The sequence below is a fragment of the Panthera pardus genome, unplaced genomic scaffold, assembly GCF_024362965.1.
Source record: "Panthera pardus isolate Hobbes unplaced genomic scaffold, ASM2436296v1 HiC_scaffold_26, whole genome shotgun sequence".
NCBI classification, from domain to species: domain Eukaryota; kingdom Metazoa; phylum Chordata; class Mammalia; order Carnivora; family Felidae; genus Panthera; species Panthera pardus.
In genome coordinates this window covers 2,113,242-2,134,938 of record NW_026526832.1, presented here as the reverse complement: position 1 = coordinate 2,134,938, position 21,697 = coordinate 2,113,242, and the positions used below count along the sequence as shown (strand labels likewise).

At 41.4% G+C, this 21,697-nt stretch overlaps 1 protein-coding gene and 1 long non-coding RNA gene across 7 annotated transcripts in view; one reads left to right on the top strand and one right to left on the bottom strand.

The window, feature by feature from the left end:
- RMND5A (required for meiotic nuclear division 5 homolog A) overlaps positions 1–10,264 on the bottom strand; it is a 68,981-nt gene extending 58,717 nt beyond the window's left edge. For 3 of the 6 annotated variants that reach the window (XM_019444097.2, XM_019444091.2, XM_019444085.2), the window contains exon 1: positions 9,479–10,264. In XM_019444097.2, the coding sequence (XP_019299642.1) occupies positions 9,479–9,620 (142 nt within the window). In that variant the 5' untranslated portion in view covers positions 9,621–10,264. The remainder of the gene's footprint in view (positions 1–9,478) is intronic. The other 3 variants (XM_019444078.2, XM_019444106.2, XM_019444100.2) reach the window with 3 other exon arrangements.
- Positions 10,265–10,525: 261 nt separating this feature from the next.
- On the top strand, positions 10,526–14,765 carry LOC128773650 (uncharacterized). Its single transcript, XR_008418000.1, has 2 exons — positions 10,526–11,103; positions 11,813–14,765. It is a non-coding gene; the product is annotated as an uncharacterized LOC128773650 (long non-coding RNA).
- The last annotated feature ends 6,932 nt before the right edge of the window (positions 14,766–21,697 follow it).

Genomic DNA, 21,697 nt, shown 5'->3' with positions numbered 1-21,697 from the left:
AAATCTACAAAGTACAGTATTTTGGGGGTCAACCCTGACCTTTCAGAACAAAATAAAGGTTCAGACAGGTGTGTTCTGATCCAGTGCAGCAAATCGCGGCCTAGTGTGCTGCAAAACCAACCATGGGGGGAGGGGGGGAGTTTATATTTAAAAATGAAATTACATGGTACAGACTAATAGTGCTCCTAGAGCAGAGAGCTAGATCAAAATGAGTGGCATAGGGAAGAAAGGGAAGACTTCAAAAATACACAATGAGGCAAGACTGAGAGAAATGACCGAAAAAAAAAAGAGGACACAAAACACCAGTTTTGAAATGTCTGTGAGACAGTCCCACTTTATAGAGCCTGTTCACTCCCTTCTAATTCAAAATAGAATTAATCTCTAACCATCTCCTTATTTATCTCTGAAATGAATGACTGAACCAGATGAAGTTTCTTTTAGTCTTTAAATGTAAAACTTCATACTTAAAAATCAAACTCAAATTTCCACCTTTCTCTCTCATAAACTTCCTATTTTCTATTTAGTTCCATAACTGTCTACCTCTCACTCATGCTCAAACCTTAGATTAACCTTTGATTTTTCCAACCCTTCTCTCCCATTCTGCCAGACTGCATCCATGCACCGAGTCCTGGCAATTCTTTCCCTCAGGAGATCCCATGCATGGGTCCCTTTACAATCTCTACCACCACTACCCAAAGACAGGTCCCTCTTTCCTCAGATCTAAGTTGGCACTTAACTAGTCATCTTGCCTGTAGCCAAACTGCACTCCCAACTCCAGTCAACCTAAATGCTGCTAATCGGTCTCCGATCAAGTCCCTGCCCAGTCCCTGTTCGAAATGTACCACCCACCCAAGTCATTCAAGGTCTTCTCAGTCTACTACACTACTTTCCCTGGTATCTAAGAGTCTGTAAACCCTGATTCCAACTTTAATTCTTTATTCTATTTCTCCCCACCCTGGTCCTTCCTTGTTCCCAGAATGCCTCTTGTATTCTCACTCTTCTGCATCTTTTTTCTTGCCAACCTCCACTCTTGGCACTTTGTCCTACCTTCCTACTATCCTCATTCAATCTCTGTTACTGAAACTTGACAGGTTAGAAGACTTGGTTTCAAATCCCACCCCTTCTTGCCAGTACCACTCAATCAACATTGGCCAATATACATGGCCTTGCATTATAGGGCACTGTTTGTTAAAAACACACCAATGTCATCTCCCTAACTAGACAGAAAGTTCTTAGAGCACGAGAACGATTCCTTCTCCTTTGTTAACCCCCACAAGAGTTAGCCTAGTCCCACATATATATATAATTGGCGATTAGTAACTATTGACCAGGTGCTCTAAAACTCAAGTGAAATAACAACCCCACACCCCCAGCCATTCTTTCTAAAGGTTTCTTCTCCTCCCATTTCTCTGAACCGCTAGTATTTATACCAACCAGAAACACTGTTATACTGTGCCAAGATAATGAGTTTCTTTTCCCCTCTCAAATGTACATGTCTGGTCTCATTAGCCAACCAAAGTTCCTTGAAGATTGTTTCTTATACCTTTTGAATATTCCTTATGGTGTTACAGGCAGACCACTGGGCACAGAATGGTAGCAACATACACCAATTAAAAAAGATACCTAATAGTCAAAATGTCTTAATTAAGACAGTGCTTAACACTACTTAAAGGCACAGACCTAAAAAAAAAAGGGGGGGGGGGGGGCACTGATCTTAAAAATAACAAATACACCTTGTTAAAAATAACAAATACACCAGATTTTAAAGCCAGTTTATACCAATTGACTATTTAATTCCCGTAACTCTTGCAATGTAAGTTACCAGTTTACTGAAGAAGAAATAGGTTAAGTAAGATTATAAAACCACTCAGCAAAGTGGCAAACACTCAAACCCAGATTTCCCTAGCTCAAGGACAATATTTCATGGTCTACTCTTCAAGTGGCAGACTCATTTTCTCATCTTCTATCTCCCTAACTAGCCTCCAAGTTCCTAGCGGGCTAAAGCCATGTATAATCCTTCTTTTAAATCACTCCTTATCTCCTCCTGAATACCTTCATATAATCACTAATAAGTTCATTATTATACCATGTGTTAGCTAACCTGGATTTAAATGAAATTTAAAAGTTAAAAAAAAAACGATAAGAAGATACTGAATCTATATAGATCCCACAGATAGAGCAAACTCTTCAAAGATAACACACAGCCAGACACTGTGCCCCAAAATGAGAAGAAATTACCATTCAGGCTCAATGTTAGGTGTTAAAAGACTTTGCAATACAGTCTTATGGACTCCCAGGACAAGGCTACCTAAGAACCACTCTGAGCTCAGCCATACTATCACCAAACCCAAATAAGGCGAAACTATTATTTCTAAAAGCTTCAGGTCTTGCTGGAGATTCTAGTCTCTGTTCTTTGTGGCATTAGATGAGCATCTAATCCAAGAGAAAGGACAGATGTTTATGCCACTCTTCTACAAACTCTTGGAGCTTTCCAAAAAATGCCAGTCTAGAGAGCATCATGTCCCTGGTATCTATCAACTTCTGGGGGTTACACAGAGTACCATGGGGCTCCAATACACAGCACAGGGCCGGGACCCTCTAGAATTCTCCCCTATACTGCATTTTAGGGTCATTTTCAAAGATTTTACAGATGAAGAAGCAGGGCCCCAAATAAAAACAAGTCAGTTTCAATGTCCTAAGTGAATAGTTTACTAAAACAGCATTTTCACTTTCCTAACAACTAAGAGACTAAGACATGGAAACAATGGAGATTTCTCTATATACTCTAGTATGATAGTATCACAAAAGTATTAGCAAGCTTCTCCTTCACAAATATTATTATCCAGGGTTAGAAACTACTTAAGATATAAAATAACCTTAGGAAAATGATTTTATTATTCCAAGCATACAAGCAATTTCATGTAAGTTCCCAAAGGTAACATGAACCAAATTATATTTTTTAATCTATAGATTAAGTTGTCCTAACAACTCAGTATTTGAACTGTTTGAACATTACAGTTAGGAGGCAAGACAAAAGTTGAGAAATAAAGGTTTGGCTAGTCAAGAAAACATTGCAAAGAACATTGCTATTAGTCTAACTTGCAGCTGCTCAACTATAATAGCCATCTATCACTTTTGTCTGGATACAAGTTTTCCTTCTTAGAACTCTCTCCTCTGTATGATCACACGGCCGTACATCTCCGTACACAGGGTAAGCAAAGACAGCCCAAGGTGGCCAATGGACTCCATGCCCTGGCCCCTGTTACTGATTCAAGAAAAGGTTTATGACCCTTACCAAGGCAATACAGACACTCCCTGGTAATTTTGTTTTTGAAAATACAAGGGGAAAAAAAGGCATGTTCCTGTCTTTAGGATCACTAGCAGGATAAGGATGACATGAACTCCATTGGCCACCTTTAACTTCTGTGTAGAGAAAGCTCCTCTGAGAATGAAGCCAACCATGGAAAGCACAGGTGAGTGAGAAAGAGAAAAAGACCAGTCCTTATGGTACCTTCTCTAGTCCTGGAGCCAGCTGGCCTTACCTCAGCCTATTTAGTCATGAGTCAACAAAGCCCACTTTAATTAAAACTATTTGATTGCCACTTGCAATCAAAAGAATCCTGAGTAATATACTAGTCTCCTGGTGTATTGAATGAATGAATAATGAGCCAAATAACAAAGAATTATCTCCTGAAAGAGCCTGGAAAGGAATGGCTGACAAAGTTAAATCTGCTTCTAAACCTAACTGGAAATGCCCACACTAACCTATTCTTCTCACCATCTAAAACAGCCCAAGTAGTGCCTTAACTGCTCTATTCTTCTCTTAGAGTATTTGAACAATGACTACTGTTATCCACCCTAACTTTTCTGACCTACTTATCTGCTACTTTCCACACTAGATGTTAAATGTAGATATCAAATTTTATTCAATTCAAAATTTAAAGTCCTTATTCTCTCAATCTTGTTAATATTTAGCAAAAAGTTCAGTTGACAAATGGGAGACCAGATACCGCAGCTTACTCCAAGTACACCAAAGACTGAGACTGAATAGGTAAACTATTCCTCTACCAAACTCTGATCCTTTAATAATTCATTCAACATCACACATTCGACCCTGGGAGGCTCTAAAAAGCACAGGGAATTTACATGCATAAATAAGCATACTTTTCAATATATACAACTCAAATTCTAGAATGAAAAGTTATACCTACCATGTGGCCCTGAATCTGTGTTCTGTCTACTGATACAAACCATACCATAGAAATTAGTGAAAAACATGACCACCACAATTTGCCTTTTCTTTCATGCTTAATTGCCTACTTACCTTCTCATTTATTACCTTCAAATTTTAAAAACTGGAAGCAGTTCTGCAACTAGTAACTAAATATTCTTTGAATCACCAAAGAGAGAAAGATGGACGGTTATGGTTTAAATGAGTTTTACTACTAGGAGTCATACCCCTCTCTCTCCCTCCCTCTCTCCCTCTCCCTATTCCCCCCTCTCTCTCTCTCTCTCTGTCTCTCTCTCTCACACACACACACAAGGAGTTTTAGAAGCTAACAAATACATGTATTGATCACTCCTACAAATTAAGTTGTCTTTACCAGCTTGCAAACTGCAATAATACTAAGCTTAAATCACAGTAAGTAGAACTACATGTTCCATACCTCAAAGTAAAAAGGAATAGTGACAAATTACCATTTCCCTGAATTTTCTTAAAAATTTTCCTGGAAGCAAGCTAGCATCTTTGTATGAGGTAGAAGACTAGGTGGTCCAGAAATAAGAAAGAGTAGGAAGGAGATTTCTTAGTGAGTATCCTTTTTTATTATTTGGATTTATACCATTTGAACATACTACCTACTCAAATAAAATTAAAACTTAGAAAATTCACTGAGACTCATTTTCAGAAACTACATTATAACTCTCTGTAATAGCCTAGAAATAATTTTTTAAAATACTGCACACTTTTGACTCTTACAAAGATAGTAATTTTCCAAAATATACTTCAGATACATCATAAATGCTACCCTATTGTTTCAGTCCATTCTCTACTCACCAAATGTGAAATCAGAATACCAGCAAAACATGATATACAGTTCTTTTTTGCTCTCCCTTCCAGAACAGAAGTGCTAGTGGGAAACAAAATGTATTTGCCAAAAGAAAAAAATTGCTAAAAAGCATACAAATAATCACAAGTCAAATCACCAAAATTTATCCATACTGTTAATTAAGGGTTGTCCAAAGTATGGTTTCCATACCATTGATGCAAATGGTGACTTTAATTGTATGTGAAACAATATTTTAATAGTTATGAATTTGCTTTTAATAGTTTATTATACCTAGTACACCAAATCAATGACTTCACAAATACTAGTGCCTACAATGAGGCTAAATCTATTTAAGTGAAACCATGAATCTATCTGGGAAAAAAAAAGAGTGCATATGTGTGAGTAAAGTTTGAGAACCACTTGTGCATTACCCAAAGATCAAGGGCTCACCAGGAATGACCACCAAACAGAATCAACCATACTGAATCCTAAATTAGCTCAAACTTCATGCATATGGGGGAACTCACTGAAAAGCTGGTACAACTAAATGACACCACTGCTCTCCTCTTTCTTAAGAGTTACGGAAATTAAGCAAACCTGAAGTTTAAATAAAGTAAGGGTAAGACTCAGAGCTTGGTACAATCCTTGAACTTCTGGCTAATGACGCTAAAAAATGGTATTCCTTTCCACAGACCTTTCATGTGCTGTCAACAGTCATGTCTAATCCCTTTTACCTCAGACACCTCACTCTGCAGGCTCTGGCTCACTCTCCCATCCTGCAATCTACCACCCTAAGGTTTCCAAGGCAGTTCTAGGGCCTGAAGAAAGCCTTTACAGTCGATCAGTCTCCAGGAAGAGGAATGAATCAGGCTCCGGCAGAACTTCTGTTTAGTATTCTCTGTGATTCTTTACTGCCTCTTCGCACTTCTGTTACTGCTATGTTGCCCCTCAACCACCAAAACACTGGCCACGACCCAGTCGAAGCCTGCACTTATCTGTCAGAGCCTTATACTCTGAAATTACTCCTCGGTCTCAGGCCTCACACTCCCATTAAAAAATTAATTAAAAAAAATTTTTTTTTCCTTCTCCCAGGCCGGACTTGGTGAGGAGTGGATTAAATGGCAGAGCACAAATTAATCCTCCAGGTGTGAGTGACCATCCACCTCACCTTATTCTCCCAAAGGTATCTGAATTAAGAAAAGTGCATTTTAAAAGAAATAGTTAATTAAAGAAAGTTTATATGAAAGAATTCTAGGCTATATAGAGGCAATTTAGAGCAGATGAAAAGAGATTTTAGGGCTCACTGCAGGACTACTTCCAGGCCATCTGCCAGGCGAGCCCCCTCTGGGCAGTCTCACAATCTGGAATAAGAGTGATGAGGGTGGACAAGGGTTGTCAATGGGCTTCCTAACTAAACTTCATTTATGCATGATCAGTTCCCACCACAAACTACCCTAACTGTCCTCATTTAGTATGGTTTGCTCACTTTAGAAAAAAGACATCTAAACACAAGAAAATGTAAATCATCCTCAAAAACTATACTGATCCCCTGACTGTAGCCAAAAAGATACTTCCAAATCAGACAGTTACTCGCCATCAGTATGATGCCATGTTGGGGAATCCATATGGTTCCCAAGATTCTACTTTATGCACATTACATTCTTACAAGAATATTATCACAATAACCCCAGAGAGTGAGATCCAAAGCCCTGACAGATGGTCCCAATTGGAGACCCTCTCTCATGTCACAGGAGCCCACAATATCAATTGCCTAGACAAGCACATTCACTTGAAAACGCAGTTCTAAATTCAGATTTCAGTAGACCTAACTTTAGAAAGGGTATATTTAAGATACAAATGTAATACCCACATCCTGAGCAAAGAACATTAGAAATTATCTGCTTTGAAAATTACCATAACCCAGATACCAAAGCATGATGTTTGCCTTCACACCTAAGAACACATAAGAAAAACCATTCTGTTTTGGAAACTAGACGTGGCACTTGCAGTATTTATTTTTTCTTTTATGTTTCATAACTGCCTTTAGTCACTTGATCCTATTAATAAAGAATTCAAGAAAATTAAAGAATTGCAATATCAAACTGCAATTTTGTAGACACAGTAAAAAACAGGTTGAAAGTGGAACACAGGCAATTCACCAAGTCAGACTGTTTGAATAGCATGGCACAATCTGTGGCTAATACCCTCAGACCACATATATTCCTTGCAAAGTTACTTGATACCAAGCAAAAACAATTTGTCTAAAACAAACTCCTGCTCCAGCAATTTCTGGCAATTATCTTATCCGTCCAGGATGGGTCCCAAATTCCCTAAAATGAGGCTTGCAACCACATCCCCTTCAATTAATATCCCCCCCCCCCCTTACAGGAAAGTATTTCACTTTTCATCTTCTCTCTCAAATTCTGCCTATCCATCCCCTCAATCCTGACCTGGTCCCTAAAAAGGAAATGCTCCTTCCACCTCTCCAAGTCTAGACCCTTGACTCATTCTCTTCCTTTCAGCCTTTAACAAGACATAGATTCCCTGGAACGGATGGACAAGCAGGTGGACACACAAGGGCACGTGCGCGCGCGCGCACACACACACACACACACACACACACACACACACCTTTCCCACCGCTTTACTTAAACAGCTTTAGGCTTCCCTACACTTCAGTTTACACAGTTTTCTTAACTCCCACTAATCTAGTTTAACTCTATGAAGCTCCAAGCACAGAGGGTCACTGACTCCCAACAGCCCAATACCAGCTGACCAACTTCTCTTTTTCTAAGCTCCTACCCTTTTCTGTTTCTGCTGGCTCCTCCATGGCCCTCCACTCTCCAAGAGTTCAAGGTGTGGTTAGACCCTGGAGTCTTTCCTCCCTCCAGCCTACATGACTTCCTTCACTCTCCTCTGTAGCAATGATACCAGGGATCTATATTGGACCTCACTTTCCCCTCAGATTCTAACTATGCATCTTTGGCCACCAGTAAACATTAAGCCCTTGCCTCCATCCTCCTTGGCCCTTCCGCTTTGTCCCACAACCAAATTCACCAGAGCCTTCCCAGGATTCGCACTCAACTCCCACCTCCACTTCCCCCTTTACAGGCAGCCATCTAGGTCTGCTTATGTTTCCGTATTAATATTTTAACTCCTATTCCCACTATGGTTGCAGGCTTGCTCCTTCCCCAGAGTTCCAAAGTGACTGCCATGTCCAGAATGGGATGTTATGGAGTCCCTTACATGGGCTAGCACTTGCTTTCAACTGAAAGGAGTCATGAAAGGAGGGCACAGAAGGAAGGAGAAGCTCAGGTGGTGCCCCTGCCTTCACGTCACCTGCCAAAGTCCTGCATTTCACCCCAAATACCAAACTTTCCTTTCCATAAATTTCTGTCCAACCTAGCTGAGAACACTGCCCCAAATTCTTGAATAAGTCCATTAAATAAAATCCTTTTTTGATCAGAAGAAATCACCTCTATGAATACTGCAATTAAAGGTACCAGACCTTCAATGTTATTGAAAAAAACAAAACCAAAAACCCTTCCCAATCAGCTTCCACAAGCTAACTTCGGCGAAGTATCTGCCCCCAGGTCCTAGAGCAATAACAAAATAATCTAGGTAAAACACCTTCTATAGAAAATCTGTTTTCTAAAGGGAAACAAGTAAAAATCTGACCAGGTAAGGCAAGTAACTAACAACGCGTGCCACAGTTTTCTTCAGGAAAGTTGCCTGTTCTTCCTCATGCTACACTAGGAGAGCTGAACAGCTCGATTCAGCTAGCTTCCTAGGAATCAGGTCTGTGCTGCTGCGGAATTGAAGAGCTGCTTCCTTCCACACAGCAGTCAAATCATGAAGTTGCAGCAGCGGCTGTTCTGTTAACCCGCAGCTAAGAATAACACTCGACTTTCTAATTTTAAAAGAAAGAAAGAAAAGAAAGACAAAAAAAAAAAAAAAAAAAAAAAAAGACTTGGAAAGTAAGTCCCTGGGTCAAGGATCTGGGGCACGAGAAGAGGAAGAAGGGGCTTCCTGCACTGACCCTCTTATCACCCAGACCCTTGGGTCCAACGCAATTAGCGCACCTTCAGCCCGCGGGGACAACCCGAGAGCGCCGGGCGGGGTGAGGGGCGCCCACCTCGGGAGGGCGGCAGTTTGCAGGTGCCACGGACTGGCCACCCACGCGTTTAACCCGGCTGGAACTCGCGGTTCGGGGATGGGTTTCCGGGTGGATCGCGCTCACTCTCAATTGACAACGAGGTCGGGGCAGGTTCGAGGGAAACAGGAGGAAAAGTCACAAGAGGGCTGAGGAGGAGGGGGTCTCCGCGCTTCGGGGGGAGGCGGGGACCCGGCCCTCCAGAGGGCACCCCTGCTGGCCCGCCGGGGCCCGAGGGGCCAGGCCCTGCCCCGCGCGCCCACCCGGGCCGCCCTACCGTGGCTCTGCAGGATCTCGTGCTTGAGGCCGCCGGTGTAGTCGATGAGCTCCTCCAGGCCGCGCTCGCACAGCTGCCCATAGCCCGAGAACTTGTGCAGCACCTTCTCCAGCTCGCGCTCCACCGTCACGCACTGATCCATCCCGGAGGCGGCGGCGGCGCCAGGCTCCCCGGCGCCCGGGTATCCGCAGCCGTTCGGCCCGGGCCCGGCCGAGGCCGCGTCCTGCTCCTCGTCCCCCAGGCGGGCGGCGCGGGCGGCTGAAGCGGCCGAGGCAGCGGGCGCGCTAGCCGCGGCGCCGGGGGAGCCCCGCGCAGCCAGTGCCCGCCTGCCCCATGCCCCCCCCACGGCCCCCGGGAGCGTCGCCGCCGCTCCCGCTTGCTCTCCCCACCCGGCCCCGCGACCCTGGTCCTCACTCGCCGCGTTCGGCTGCCCGCAGCGGCGCCGCCGATTGTTTTTGTTTTCACGGAAACCGACCGATGACCTGGTTCTCCCGGGCGGCACCAAGCGCCGCCGACCCGAGGGGGGGGGGGAGGGCAGCCACCCCAGCAAGGGAGAGAGGCGGCGCGGGCTGTACCAAGCGCACACTAGAGGGGGGGCAGCCTGGAGAGCGCGGGCGGAGGAACGCGACGGGCGTCCGCTCGCGCCGCCGCTCTAAAGGTGTGGGCAGTACCACGCGGGTAAGCGTGCAAGGGAGAGGGCGAGGGTGGAGCAAGAACCCAATTGGTCCAAGGAGCTAAATAAGGAACTTTGGAGACAGCCCCGGAGCTTGCAAAGCGCTACAACTACGCTCTCCGTAAACAAGAGGGTGGAAACCGTCCCTAACCACTCCGCCCAGAAACGGGGAAAAAGAACCAATGGGCGCGGAGTATACCTAAGGAACAAACGTCCTCCAATCCCTGACCGAGGCGTAAACCTTCAGCCAATCCGAGTCTAGGGGCCAAACCAATAGTCTCGCTGTTGGAGGGGGTGACTTTGGAGTACATACTGGAACCAAGTTGTTTCTGGAAAGCCATGAGGGAAAATAAGACAGAGATGAAAAGGTCTGTTTCCTGTAGGAGTTCGCTCAGGTCATAATTTATGTCATCTCCCCATTACTCCTGGGAGCACTGTCATTCCGAAGTTTTGAAGGCTGGACTCGCCGCCCCGGACGAAAAACCGACCCGGGCGGGGCGGGTGGTGCTGCGGGAGGGAGTCACTGACGGCAATTCCAGGCGGAGGTGATGCTGGAGGGCGGGGGAGGAGAGCTGCTTGCTAGCCTCGCGGGCTGGCGCCGGGAAGGGCCCGGCGCGACCAACGGTGAAGCCCGGACGCGGGCGCCGCGGGGAGGTCACACTCCCCACCCCCCGCGGGCCTCAACCCCATGGCCCCAAGGCCTGAGACCTCTCCGGACCGGTAACCTCCCCACCGCGCGGACAGGCAGCTTCCCGCGGTGGAAACTCTCGTGGGAGAGTGGCTCCACAGCCTGGCTCCCGCTGTCGGGCGCCTTATTCCATCGATACGAATTGAGTTACCTCCTCTGCGTACATTCTTCCCCGGACTTGCCGTGGTGCCTCCAGCCTTGGCCTGTATCCCCTTGTTCACTAAGCTTCAGTGGCGCAAACGTTACCTTTCCTCCAAAAGCCATGTTAGTAAATTGCTTCAGAGCCTCTGCATTTACCCTTTCCTTTGACCGTACACCTTTCTCATCCTGAAGTTCTCAGCTCACTTGTCCCCTGAGGGAGGGCCCTCTCCCTGACCACTAATAAAGCCTCTACCTTCCCACACTCCTCCGTGGCTGTATCATCTTAATCATATTTATTATGCTATCAAGTGTATCCCCAGTTTTCGTATTTTCACCCCATTTATTAAGTTTAAATGATCTGGTTCATTTATCCGTTTACTTTTCTCCTGCACCTCTCCAGTAAATCTCTATAAAGGCAAGGCTTGCCTGTCTTTTTCCCGGCCCAGGAACAGTGCCTGGCAACGTAGTAGGGATTTTTTTTTTTTTTTGTTTTTAAATTAAGGTGAAATATTTTTGTGTTTCAGTTTCCTTTTTTTATAACTTGCAAATAATTGGAATTAATACTTAATTGGATTCTTAGGAAATTGAGATAATATATCAAAACACTTGTAGTAAGCACGCAATAGCCACATGATAAATGGTGGTGGTGGTTGTTACTATTGTCAGTTCCCAGATGTAAATCTGGGATGGCAACCTAAAATGCAATCAGGTTGGCATAGTCCCCAATCCTTCCATTCATTTCTTGGTGATTCTCAAGGGCAGCCCCAGACTGCTATTACATATCTCCTTTCTCCTCCCCACCTAACCCGTTTAACTTTCTCTTTCTTGACAGATGGCCCTGATTGCAGTATCACTGAGAAGATAAAAAAACTCAGCTCCAGCATCCTCTGCCACTCTTCTCAAAGTATTTCTGTCTGCACCATCAATTTTGTGAACTGTTGTCAAGTACCTGGAGGAACAGGAGCCTCTTTTCCCTTCTAAGTTGCCAACCCTTGGCCTGCTGGCTTCATCTCACCTCCGTCCAGATCTTCTTCCCCTGCTTTGCACTAGGTTCCTCCTTTCTGCTTTCAGACTGAATGGAACTCGCCTATCTGGGGAGTTGGGGTGGGGGGTGGGGGGCGGTGAGGGTGGAGGTAATCTTTATTTATCCCTTTCCAAGCTGTTTCCCTTTTTCTCTCATTCCTTTCACAGCCAAAATGCCCAGACAAATCCTTCACACTTGTTCCTCCCTTTTCTCCAAGGATCTCCTTGGTAAGCTCAGTCACCTTTTTCACAGTGTTTTTTTTTTTTCCCCTTGACCTCACTGCAATGCAAGAAAATTATGACTCACTTCCACTTGTAAAATTCTCCCTTGACATTGCCCTAGTATGGTTCAGTCACCCTTTCTTCCTTGCTGGCTCTTCTTTCTCATTTAGCACTCTGGGTGGGTGGGCATTTGCCCCAGGTTCTATTCTCAACCTTCTTGTTTCTCTTTACCAGCTGTCCTGGGACAACATATTACAATTGCCGTTTTCTCCATCCTTGATCTGCTTCATAAACTCTAACTTCATATTCCCTCCAACCAGCAAGACATCATCGTCCAGAGGACTCATTACCTCTAGTCAGCATGTCAAAAAATATTGATACTTCCCTTCAAAATCAACTTGTCTCCCTTTTACTCAGTTTTTGTCTGCATTACCTTGCCTCCCAGGTACGACTGCCACTTTTCCATCCTCATCTTTAATTCACCTATAGGACTCTCAAAAATCTTTTCTTTATCAGATTCCTCAACTCCACTAGTGTGTTTCCATTGCCACCTATCTTGCCAAGATCGCTTTGCTAAGTCAACTGCCTTCATTCACCCCAGAATCCTTGGTGTTCCCCAGGATTTTGTCCTCATCAGTATCTCTAGGGATACAAATTGTCTCCTCCCTTTTTCAATTCACCCTCTACATGTAGTCAGATGTCACGTTCTATTGAATCTAACTTCCTAATGTCCTAATGAGGCTTTTTAACTTCCACATTCTCATCATCAGTACCTCAGAGATATTTCCAAGATTATAATTGCTTCTTTTACCCCTACGGTGACATCAAATAAATCTTCATTCCCCTAAAAAGGTTGTTATAATAATTAAGTGAGATATAATCCGTCTATCGCACTCAACATAATGCCTGACCCACAGTAAGAACTATTATTATACACTGATCAGATATAATCATACAAATACCAAATCATGTTGTACACCTGAAACTAATATAATGTTACATATCAATTATACCTCAATTTAAAAAGAAATAACCAATTGCTCCCCATTTCCTGCAGCTCCAAGTCCTAACTCTAAGCTGCATCTACACTGGTCTGCCTGGTGTAGTAACCCATCACAATCCCCCCACCCAAACACTGGACGTTTTCACATTTTCAATGTGAAGTAAGCACAGTTCATGTTTTTTTCTTCTCCCGGAATGCCTTTCTTTGTCCTCAGCCATTGAAATCTTCCCCCTTTCTTCAAGTAACAAGACAAGTCCTCCTTTATTGGTACCTTCTAGATCTTGGCTTGCACTCTTCAATATGGTAAGTCACCAACTCTATGTAACTTTTTAAATTAAATGAAATTAAAAATTCAGTTCCTCGGTTGTACAGGCAGCATTTCAAGTACTCAGTAACTACATGTGGCTAAGGGCTTCTGTTCTAATCAGTATAGAGTGAACACTATCATCACTGTAGAAAGTTATATTGAACAGTGCAGATCTAGACCATGACCACAGTGGAGTTACCAGTCTGCTATAGGACTGCTATAGGACTTCTCTGTGTTAAGTCATTTAATTCCTAAGTGCATAGTGCTCTTTTCTTGGTTAACTTTTCCAATATGTTCCTTGTTTACTCAATTAGATTGTTAGCTCCTAGGTCGGGGCTGATGTTTCTTTTTTATTTAATCAGAATACAAAAGGTGTTTTAGGTGTTAAAGGAAGGAGCATAAATAAGAGAAGAGGCTTCAAATTTAACCAAGGAGAGAAAAATAGTACTTGTAAGGGCAGAGATCTTTATGTTCCCTCTTTAGTTTGTATTGGCCCTTCCTACCCAGTGCATAATTGCTTTAAGCCTATACCTTGATTTCTCAGAGTAGGATCTCTAGAAGCAAGAGGGGAAAAAAATCAGTTTTCAGAACAACTGAAAATTATGTATCTATGGTTGCATTTTTACCACACAACAAAAAAGAATTCACACACAAGGCACCTGGGTGGCTTAGTCCATTGAGCATCCGACTTCAGCTCAGGTCATGATCTCACAGTTCGTGAGTTTGAGCCCCATGTCAGGCTTTGCACTGACAGCACAGAGCCTGCTTTGGATTCTCTGCCTCCTCTCTTTCTGTCCCTCCCCCACTTGTGCACACTCTCTCTCAAAAATAAAGAAACATTAAAAAAAATTCACATACAAACACAAACAGAAACCCCACTCTAGTATCAAATGGACTCCTGCCCCACTTATTCTGTTCAATCTGGAGAACCTCTCATTTACAATCATTCTGGACTTTGGTCTTTCCCTTCACTTTAAATTGGATTCTCTGTAACATTTAAGTAAACATGAATGAAAAGAAAGGGAAAATGTATACCCTTTGTCTTCTGACCAAAACACATATTCATTGTAAAGAAATAAGAAAAAAAATACATAAATATTTTGTGATCTCATGAAATCACAGAAGCCAGAAAAAAATGTTTTAACATTTGGGGTGAATTTCCAGAATTTTTCCTGTGTGTGTACATATACCCATATGTGCATTCTCATAAAAGATAGCTCTTTTTATATATATTTTGTAAACTGCTTTTGTTGTACACTTAACATTTCTCTAAGAAAAAAAAAGTTCTTAGAACTGCTTTTGTTTTTTTGAGTAATCTCTACACCCAACATAGGGCTTGAACTCATGACCCCAAGATCAAGAGTCATACACTCTACACTCTTCTGACTGACCCAGCCAGGTGCCCCAGAACTGCTTTTGACATCCTTTGAAATGTTTAATAGCTGTTGTACATAACTAGAGCTTAGCACTCACCCTTATTCAACATATCTCATATATATTTTTTTCATTCTCATTTATACTTACAAACCTGAAATTACACAAAGGCAAGATAGAGAAAGTCAAGGGGCACATGGGTGGCTCAGTTAGTTAAGCATCTGACTCTTGATTTTGGCTCAAGGCATGATCTCACAGTCATGGGATCAAGCCACACATTGGGCTCTGCACTGACAGTGCGGAACCTGCTAGGGATTCTCTCTCTCCTCTCTCTGCCCCTCCCCTGCTCAGGCTCTGTCTCTCAAAATAAATAAATAAACTTAATATGAGAAAAAATCAAAATTTCATCTTTCAGATTTGAGACTATTTTTAAAAACTGCTTTAAAAATGTACTTTCATGAAAAATACACTTAAGAAAGATTGTTTCTAATCATAATCATAAAAAAAGACCTTGTAGAAAAGATCTTGCTAATTTACTGACTGTTGTAGCTCATGGTTAATATAAAAGTAAGAGTAAACTGACAAAATGGATAATGAAATACTGAATTACAAAAAATATTCCTTCTCATCACTTAAAAAAAGTCAATGTTCATCATTTTCAAGCTAAAAAAAATTTCCACACATTGCTGGAAATTGTTACTAAGACCACTTTAATAAGTAGGTAAAAGTACCACGACAAGCAAAAAATATCCTTGTGAATGTTTTCCACTTCTTTTACGTCTCCTGTGTGGTTTGGGGCACATTGCCACTTAAATGCCTGTCTGCTGGCTGGTTAGATGATACTCGCCTGCCATTATGACCTACTGTTAGGAATTGGATGGGCAGTGTTGACAATGACTTGTCTTGTGTATCCACCACCCCCTTCTTTCAACCCCACTAATGTTTGTAACAGACTGCCTCTCTCACCAGCAAAACTTCTCCAGTGTAGCCTTCATTGCTTCCGGGAGCCAGGACACTTGTAATTTGTTGTCCACCAATTAAGCTACCCCCCTTATAGATCTCTGTGAGGATGGTGTGCAGGCATTGCCCTCATTCATGGGGACCAACCTTTAGGGAGGTATTTATACCTTTTGTACCTGTCCCCACCTCCCCAGATGTTATTGGCCCAAATATTTTTCTTTCTGGAATCTGGGGTGTCTTTCTGTACTTTATTTCCTGCTCGCTCTTTTGTGTGCTTTACCAGGTGTAGCAGGAAAGGTGCTAACACTGTAACTCTGAAGTAATTCATTCAACCCCTCCCAACCTAAGTTTCCTTATCTATAAAATGAGAAGCTTGAAATAGATGACCTTTTAGGTCCTTCCAGTTTTAAAATTACAGAGATGCCGATGTTTATTAAGCAACATGTGAGGTGTGTGACACAACCAAACAGGAATGAACAGATGCACCCTCTCTGCTTTTGAAAGCTTTGAGTCTGAATCATTATTTCCTCATTATGGAAATGCAGTGGGGTTTTTTATTTTTTGCTTTATTTAGCCCTAATTATAATAATAGCTACCATTTATTGAGTGCTTACCATATGCCAGGCACTTTGCTTTAAATATGTGATTATCCAAAGCAACCTTTTGAAGTAAATATTATTACAGTTATCCCCATTTTACAGATGAAGAAATTGAGGTATAGAGGGGTTAAGTAATTTCTCCAAGATTACACAAATAAGACATGGTGGAACTGGAATTTGAATTCGAATCTGACTCCATAGCCCACAAGCCACTATGCCCCCAAAAAGCAAAGTTATGCTTTGTGATTATTTAAGCACAGGATTTCTACTACAACAAAGGGTCATTTACCCTAGGTAGTGTGGTTTGGTATCAGGAGCTCAGGACTAAGAGTCACAAAAATTGTAACACTTCTACTTACCAACCTTAGGCAAGAACCTTAACCAAACAGCCTTTATTTTTTTTGATACCAATATCTGCTCTACCTACCTTGTAATATTGTTGAGAGTAATATTTATACTTATGAAGTGATATGAATATATAGTAAATATACACTTAACCAGTAAATATATGAGTGTGTGTATACATATATATGTATATACATTTGTATACATGTATATACATATATATGTATACAAAGCATTCTGTAAACTATTAAGCCCCATAAAAACTTAAGGTATTGTTATTTCTTCGTTTTATGTATGCATTTGATTCATGTATTTAGGTATCTTCCTGTGCATCTGTTCAGTGTAGAGTCTAGGCTGTAAATTGCTACAATACAAGATTCATGACTTTTGACAACCTGGGGAGATTCTAGGTAGTAAACTAAGCAAATATTTAAAAATGGCCTTTGGGGCACCTGGGTGGCTCAGTTGGTTAAGCGTCCAACTTCAGCTCAGGTCATGATCTTGCAGTTCACAAGTTCAAGCCCCACGTCGGGCTCTGTGCTGACAGCTCGGAGCCTGCTTCGGATTCTGTCTCTCTCTCTCTCTCTCTCTCCCCCTCCCCGACTCATGCTCTGTCTCTCTCTCTCTCTCTCTCTCTCTCTCTCAGAAATAAAGAAATATTAAATAAAAATAAAAATAAAAATGTCCTTTTAAGGAGACTTCCAATTCAACTGACATGAAGTAATCCCATTCCTCTGGGTTTCCCTAAAAAGCCCTAGACATGGCACAAAAACTAAGCACAGTAATATTTAGGAAGGTAAGAAGGTAAGGAGAAGTTGGGCTGCATAGGAATCTGGAGACTTGAGGAATGACACAATGGTAAGTTTCCCAGTTTCCTTATTTCCTCTCATATCTCAGAGCACTATAACATCCTCCAACCCAACACTACGAATGAGCACAGGCAATAAAAGCTCAGCCTGTTCTCCCTAGCCAAAGGATGGAAAAAAGAGTGGCTTAACAAAGGAAAGCCTTATTGGCAATTTTGTCCTACTTAAGCCAAAGACAGAAAAGCTACATGGTTTTCAGCAGAGCTGAGCAAACAAGGAGTTAATTTTCCATTCGACCTTTCATAATACATGGACATGAGAGGCAGCATTCCAGTTCCCCTGCAGGATGGTTTTGGCATAGCTGGAGTGGGGAGCTGACCTTCCACCTCCTGCCTGGCAAATGCAGGTGGTGCTCCATTTTCCCCAGCAGGTGGTATCAGCAGATTGATAGGGGAGCTGAGTTTATGCCCCCACTCAGATGCAACGAGACAGTGGGGGTTGGTGCCCCACTTTCACTGGGAAGTTGTCAATGGAGTAAGGGGAGAGCTGAACTCCTACCCCACCCATTTGCAACAAGGCAGTGTGAGTCAGTGCTCCACTTTTGCCAAAGTGGTGTTGGCAGGGCTCAGAGAGAAGCTAAACATACACACCCAGCAGCCCATGTGCTAAATCTCAACAGGGGACTTCCTGCTTTAAAAATAAATTCATAAATAATTGATTAAAAAGGATCTAGAGCTTTATAATGTAATACAGTAAAACCTTGGATTGAAAGTAACATGTTCTGCAAGTGTTCCGCAAGACAAACAAATATTTCTAATAAATTTTAACTTGATAAACGAGCAATGTCTTGCAATACGAGTAGTACGTGATGCCAAACATCACATGATCACAACTGAGCAGGTTTCCTCTCTCTCTCTCTCTCTCTCTCTCTCTCTCTCTCTCTCACTGCGGGATTGTGGGTGATTGCTAATGAAATGTCACATTTCTGCGAAATCCTCAAGAGGAGGCAAAAATCCTCATTGGATACATTCGTTGTTAAATTTACACAAAAAGAAAAAATTCTATTCAGCCAATAGATAGCAGTAATTCCTTTAGTGATAGTGAAAGTTGTTCTACACAATAACCCTCCTCTCTCTTGTCTCCCTCATACCAGCCACAAAGGTTTTCAAAGGTAAGTGCAGATTAATTTGTTTATTTTTCTTTATATTTTATATTTTTGCTATTATTTTATATTATATTAAATCATATAATTTTTATATGAATATTTTTGGGTTGTAGAATGAATCATCTGAGTTTCCATTTCTTATGGGGAAATTAACTTTGATCTACAAGTGCTTTGGATTACAAGCATGTTTCTAGAACGAATTATGCTTGCAAACCAAGGTTTTACTGTATCCAAAATGTCCAAGATTAAAAAAAAAGAAAAAAAATCACTCATCCAAGAATGAAGAAAATCACAACGTGAATGAATGAGAAAAGACAATCAATAGATGCTAATAATGAGATAAATCAAATGTTGGAATTGTCTGATAATTATGTTAAAGCAGCTATCATAAAAATGCTTCATCAATCATTTACAAATACTCTTGAAACAAATTGAAAATAAATATTACAGCAAAGAAATAGAAAGTATAAAAAAACTAAATGAGGGACGCCTGGGTGGCTCAGTCAGTTGAGTATCTGATTCTTTTGTTTATTTATTTTTGAGAGAAATAGAGCACAAATGGGGGAGGGGTAGAGAGAGGGGGAGACACAGAATCCAAAGCAGGCTCCAGGCGCTGAGCTGTCAGCACTGAGCCAGACCCAGTTTCAAACTCACAAACTGTGAGATCATGACCTGAGCTGGAGTTGGGCACTTAACTGACTGAGTCACCCAGGCATCCCTTGACTCTTGATCTCAGCTCAGGTCTTGATCTCAGGGTTGTGAATTCAAGGCCTACGTTGGGCTACATGGCATGAAGCCTACTTAAAAACAAAAAACAAAACAAAACAAACCAGCAACAACTAATTTGAAATTATAGAACTGAAAGATACATGAGTAAAATTAAAACAAACCAAAACCATAAGAGCTCAATAATAAAGTGAGGATAACAGAGTTTAGAATCAGTGAACTTGAGGAACAGACCAATGGAACTTACTCAAGCTTAACTATTGGAGAAAATAGTCTGGAATAAAATTAATGGAATCTTAGGGACTTTGAGACATATAATTAAAAAAAAAAAGTAGCAATCATATCATTATCACCAGAGGAGAAAGAGAAGAACTAAAAAAATATTCAAAGAAATAATAGTTGAAAACTTTCCTAACTTGGCAAAATACATAAACCTACAAATTTAAGAAGTTATTTCACAAAAAAAGACAAACCCAAAGAAATCCACTCCAAAACATACAATTAAACTTCTGAAAACTAAACACAGACAAAATATTTTGAAAGCAGCCAGCGAGAAATAACTTTACTTATAGAGGAACACCAATATGAAACACAGCAGATTTCTTACCTGAGGTTCTGTGGAGACCAGAAGGAAGTGGCACAATATTTTTCAAATATTAAAAGGACTGTCAACCCAGAATCCTATACCCAGTGAAATATTCTTCAATAATGAAAGGGAAATCAGTTTTATTAATTTTTAGTTTATTTTTATTTTTAAAGTTTATTTATTTTGAGAGACAGAGCACAAGCTGGGGAGGGGCAGAGACAGAGAGGGACAGAGGATCCCAAGCACGCTCTGCACTGACAGCAGTGAGCCCAATAACCATGAAATCATGACCTGAGCAGAAGTCAGAGGCTTAACCAACTGAGCCACCCAGGCACCCCAAAAAGAATATTTTCTAAACAGAAAGACAATGGTAAAAGAAGGAAACTTAGAACATCAGGAAGAAAGAACACAATAAGCAAAAATATTGCTGTATACAATAGACTCTGCTTGAGTTTTATAAATTTCTAAGTTGACAGTTGCAAAAATTATAACACTATTTTATGTGGTTCTAAATGTATGTAAAGTAGGGGCGCTTGGGTGGCTCAGTCAGTTAAGCGTCCGACTTCACCTCAGGTCATGATCTCATGGTTGGTGGCTTCAAGCCCCGCGTCAGGCTCTGTGCTGTTAGTTCAGAGCCTGGAGCTTGCTTCAGATTCTGTCTCCCTCTCTCTCTGTCCCTCCCCCACTCACTCTCTGTCTCTATCAAAAAATGAGTAAACAGCAAACTATATATATTTAAATGTATGTAAAGTAAATGTTTAACACAATTTTAAGCAGGGAGGGTATTTTTTACCTGTTGTATAGTTTTTTTAGTGATTGCTCTAGGTATTACAGTATATATACATATCACAGTCTACTGGTGTCATCATTTTACCAGCTTAAGTATAGAAGCCTTAACTCCCTTTATGTCTCTGCCCTCCCTGTTTATAATTGTCTTAAGTATTTACTCTACATACATTTAGGGGCACTTGGGTGGCCCGGTTGATTAAACATTTGGTTCTTGGTTTCAGCTCAGGTCATGATCTCACAGTTTGTGATTTAGAGCCCTGCATCAAGATCTGCACTGACAGCATGGAGCCTGGTTGGAATTCTCTGTCTCCCTCTCTCTCTGGCCCTCCCCTGCTCTCTCTGTATCTCTGTCTCTCTAAATAAATAAATAAATAAATAAATAAATAAATAAATAAATAAATATTTTTTTAAATACTAAAAAAAATAAAATAAAAAATACTATAGACAAAGGGGAAGTGGGGAATTACTGTTTAAGTGGTACAGAGTTTCTGTATGAGATGAAAGATTCTATAAATGGGTAGTGGCGATCGTTGCACAACATTGTGAATGTACTTAATGCTCCTGAATTACACACTTAGAAATGTTTAAAAATGGTAATTTTTATGTTATGCATATTTTACCAACAAGGAAAAAAATAGGTAAATTTAAAAAACACTATAGAAGTGGCAATCAATTTTGCAATATATCAGTGTATCAAATCAACACATTGTACACCTTAAACTTACACAATGTTACATGTCAATTATATCTCAATAAAATTGGGGAAAAACACTATAGATAAATTAGAATTTTCAAAAATGTTCAAGTAACTA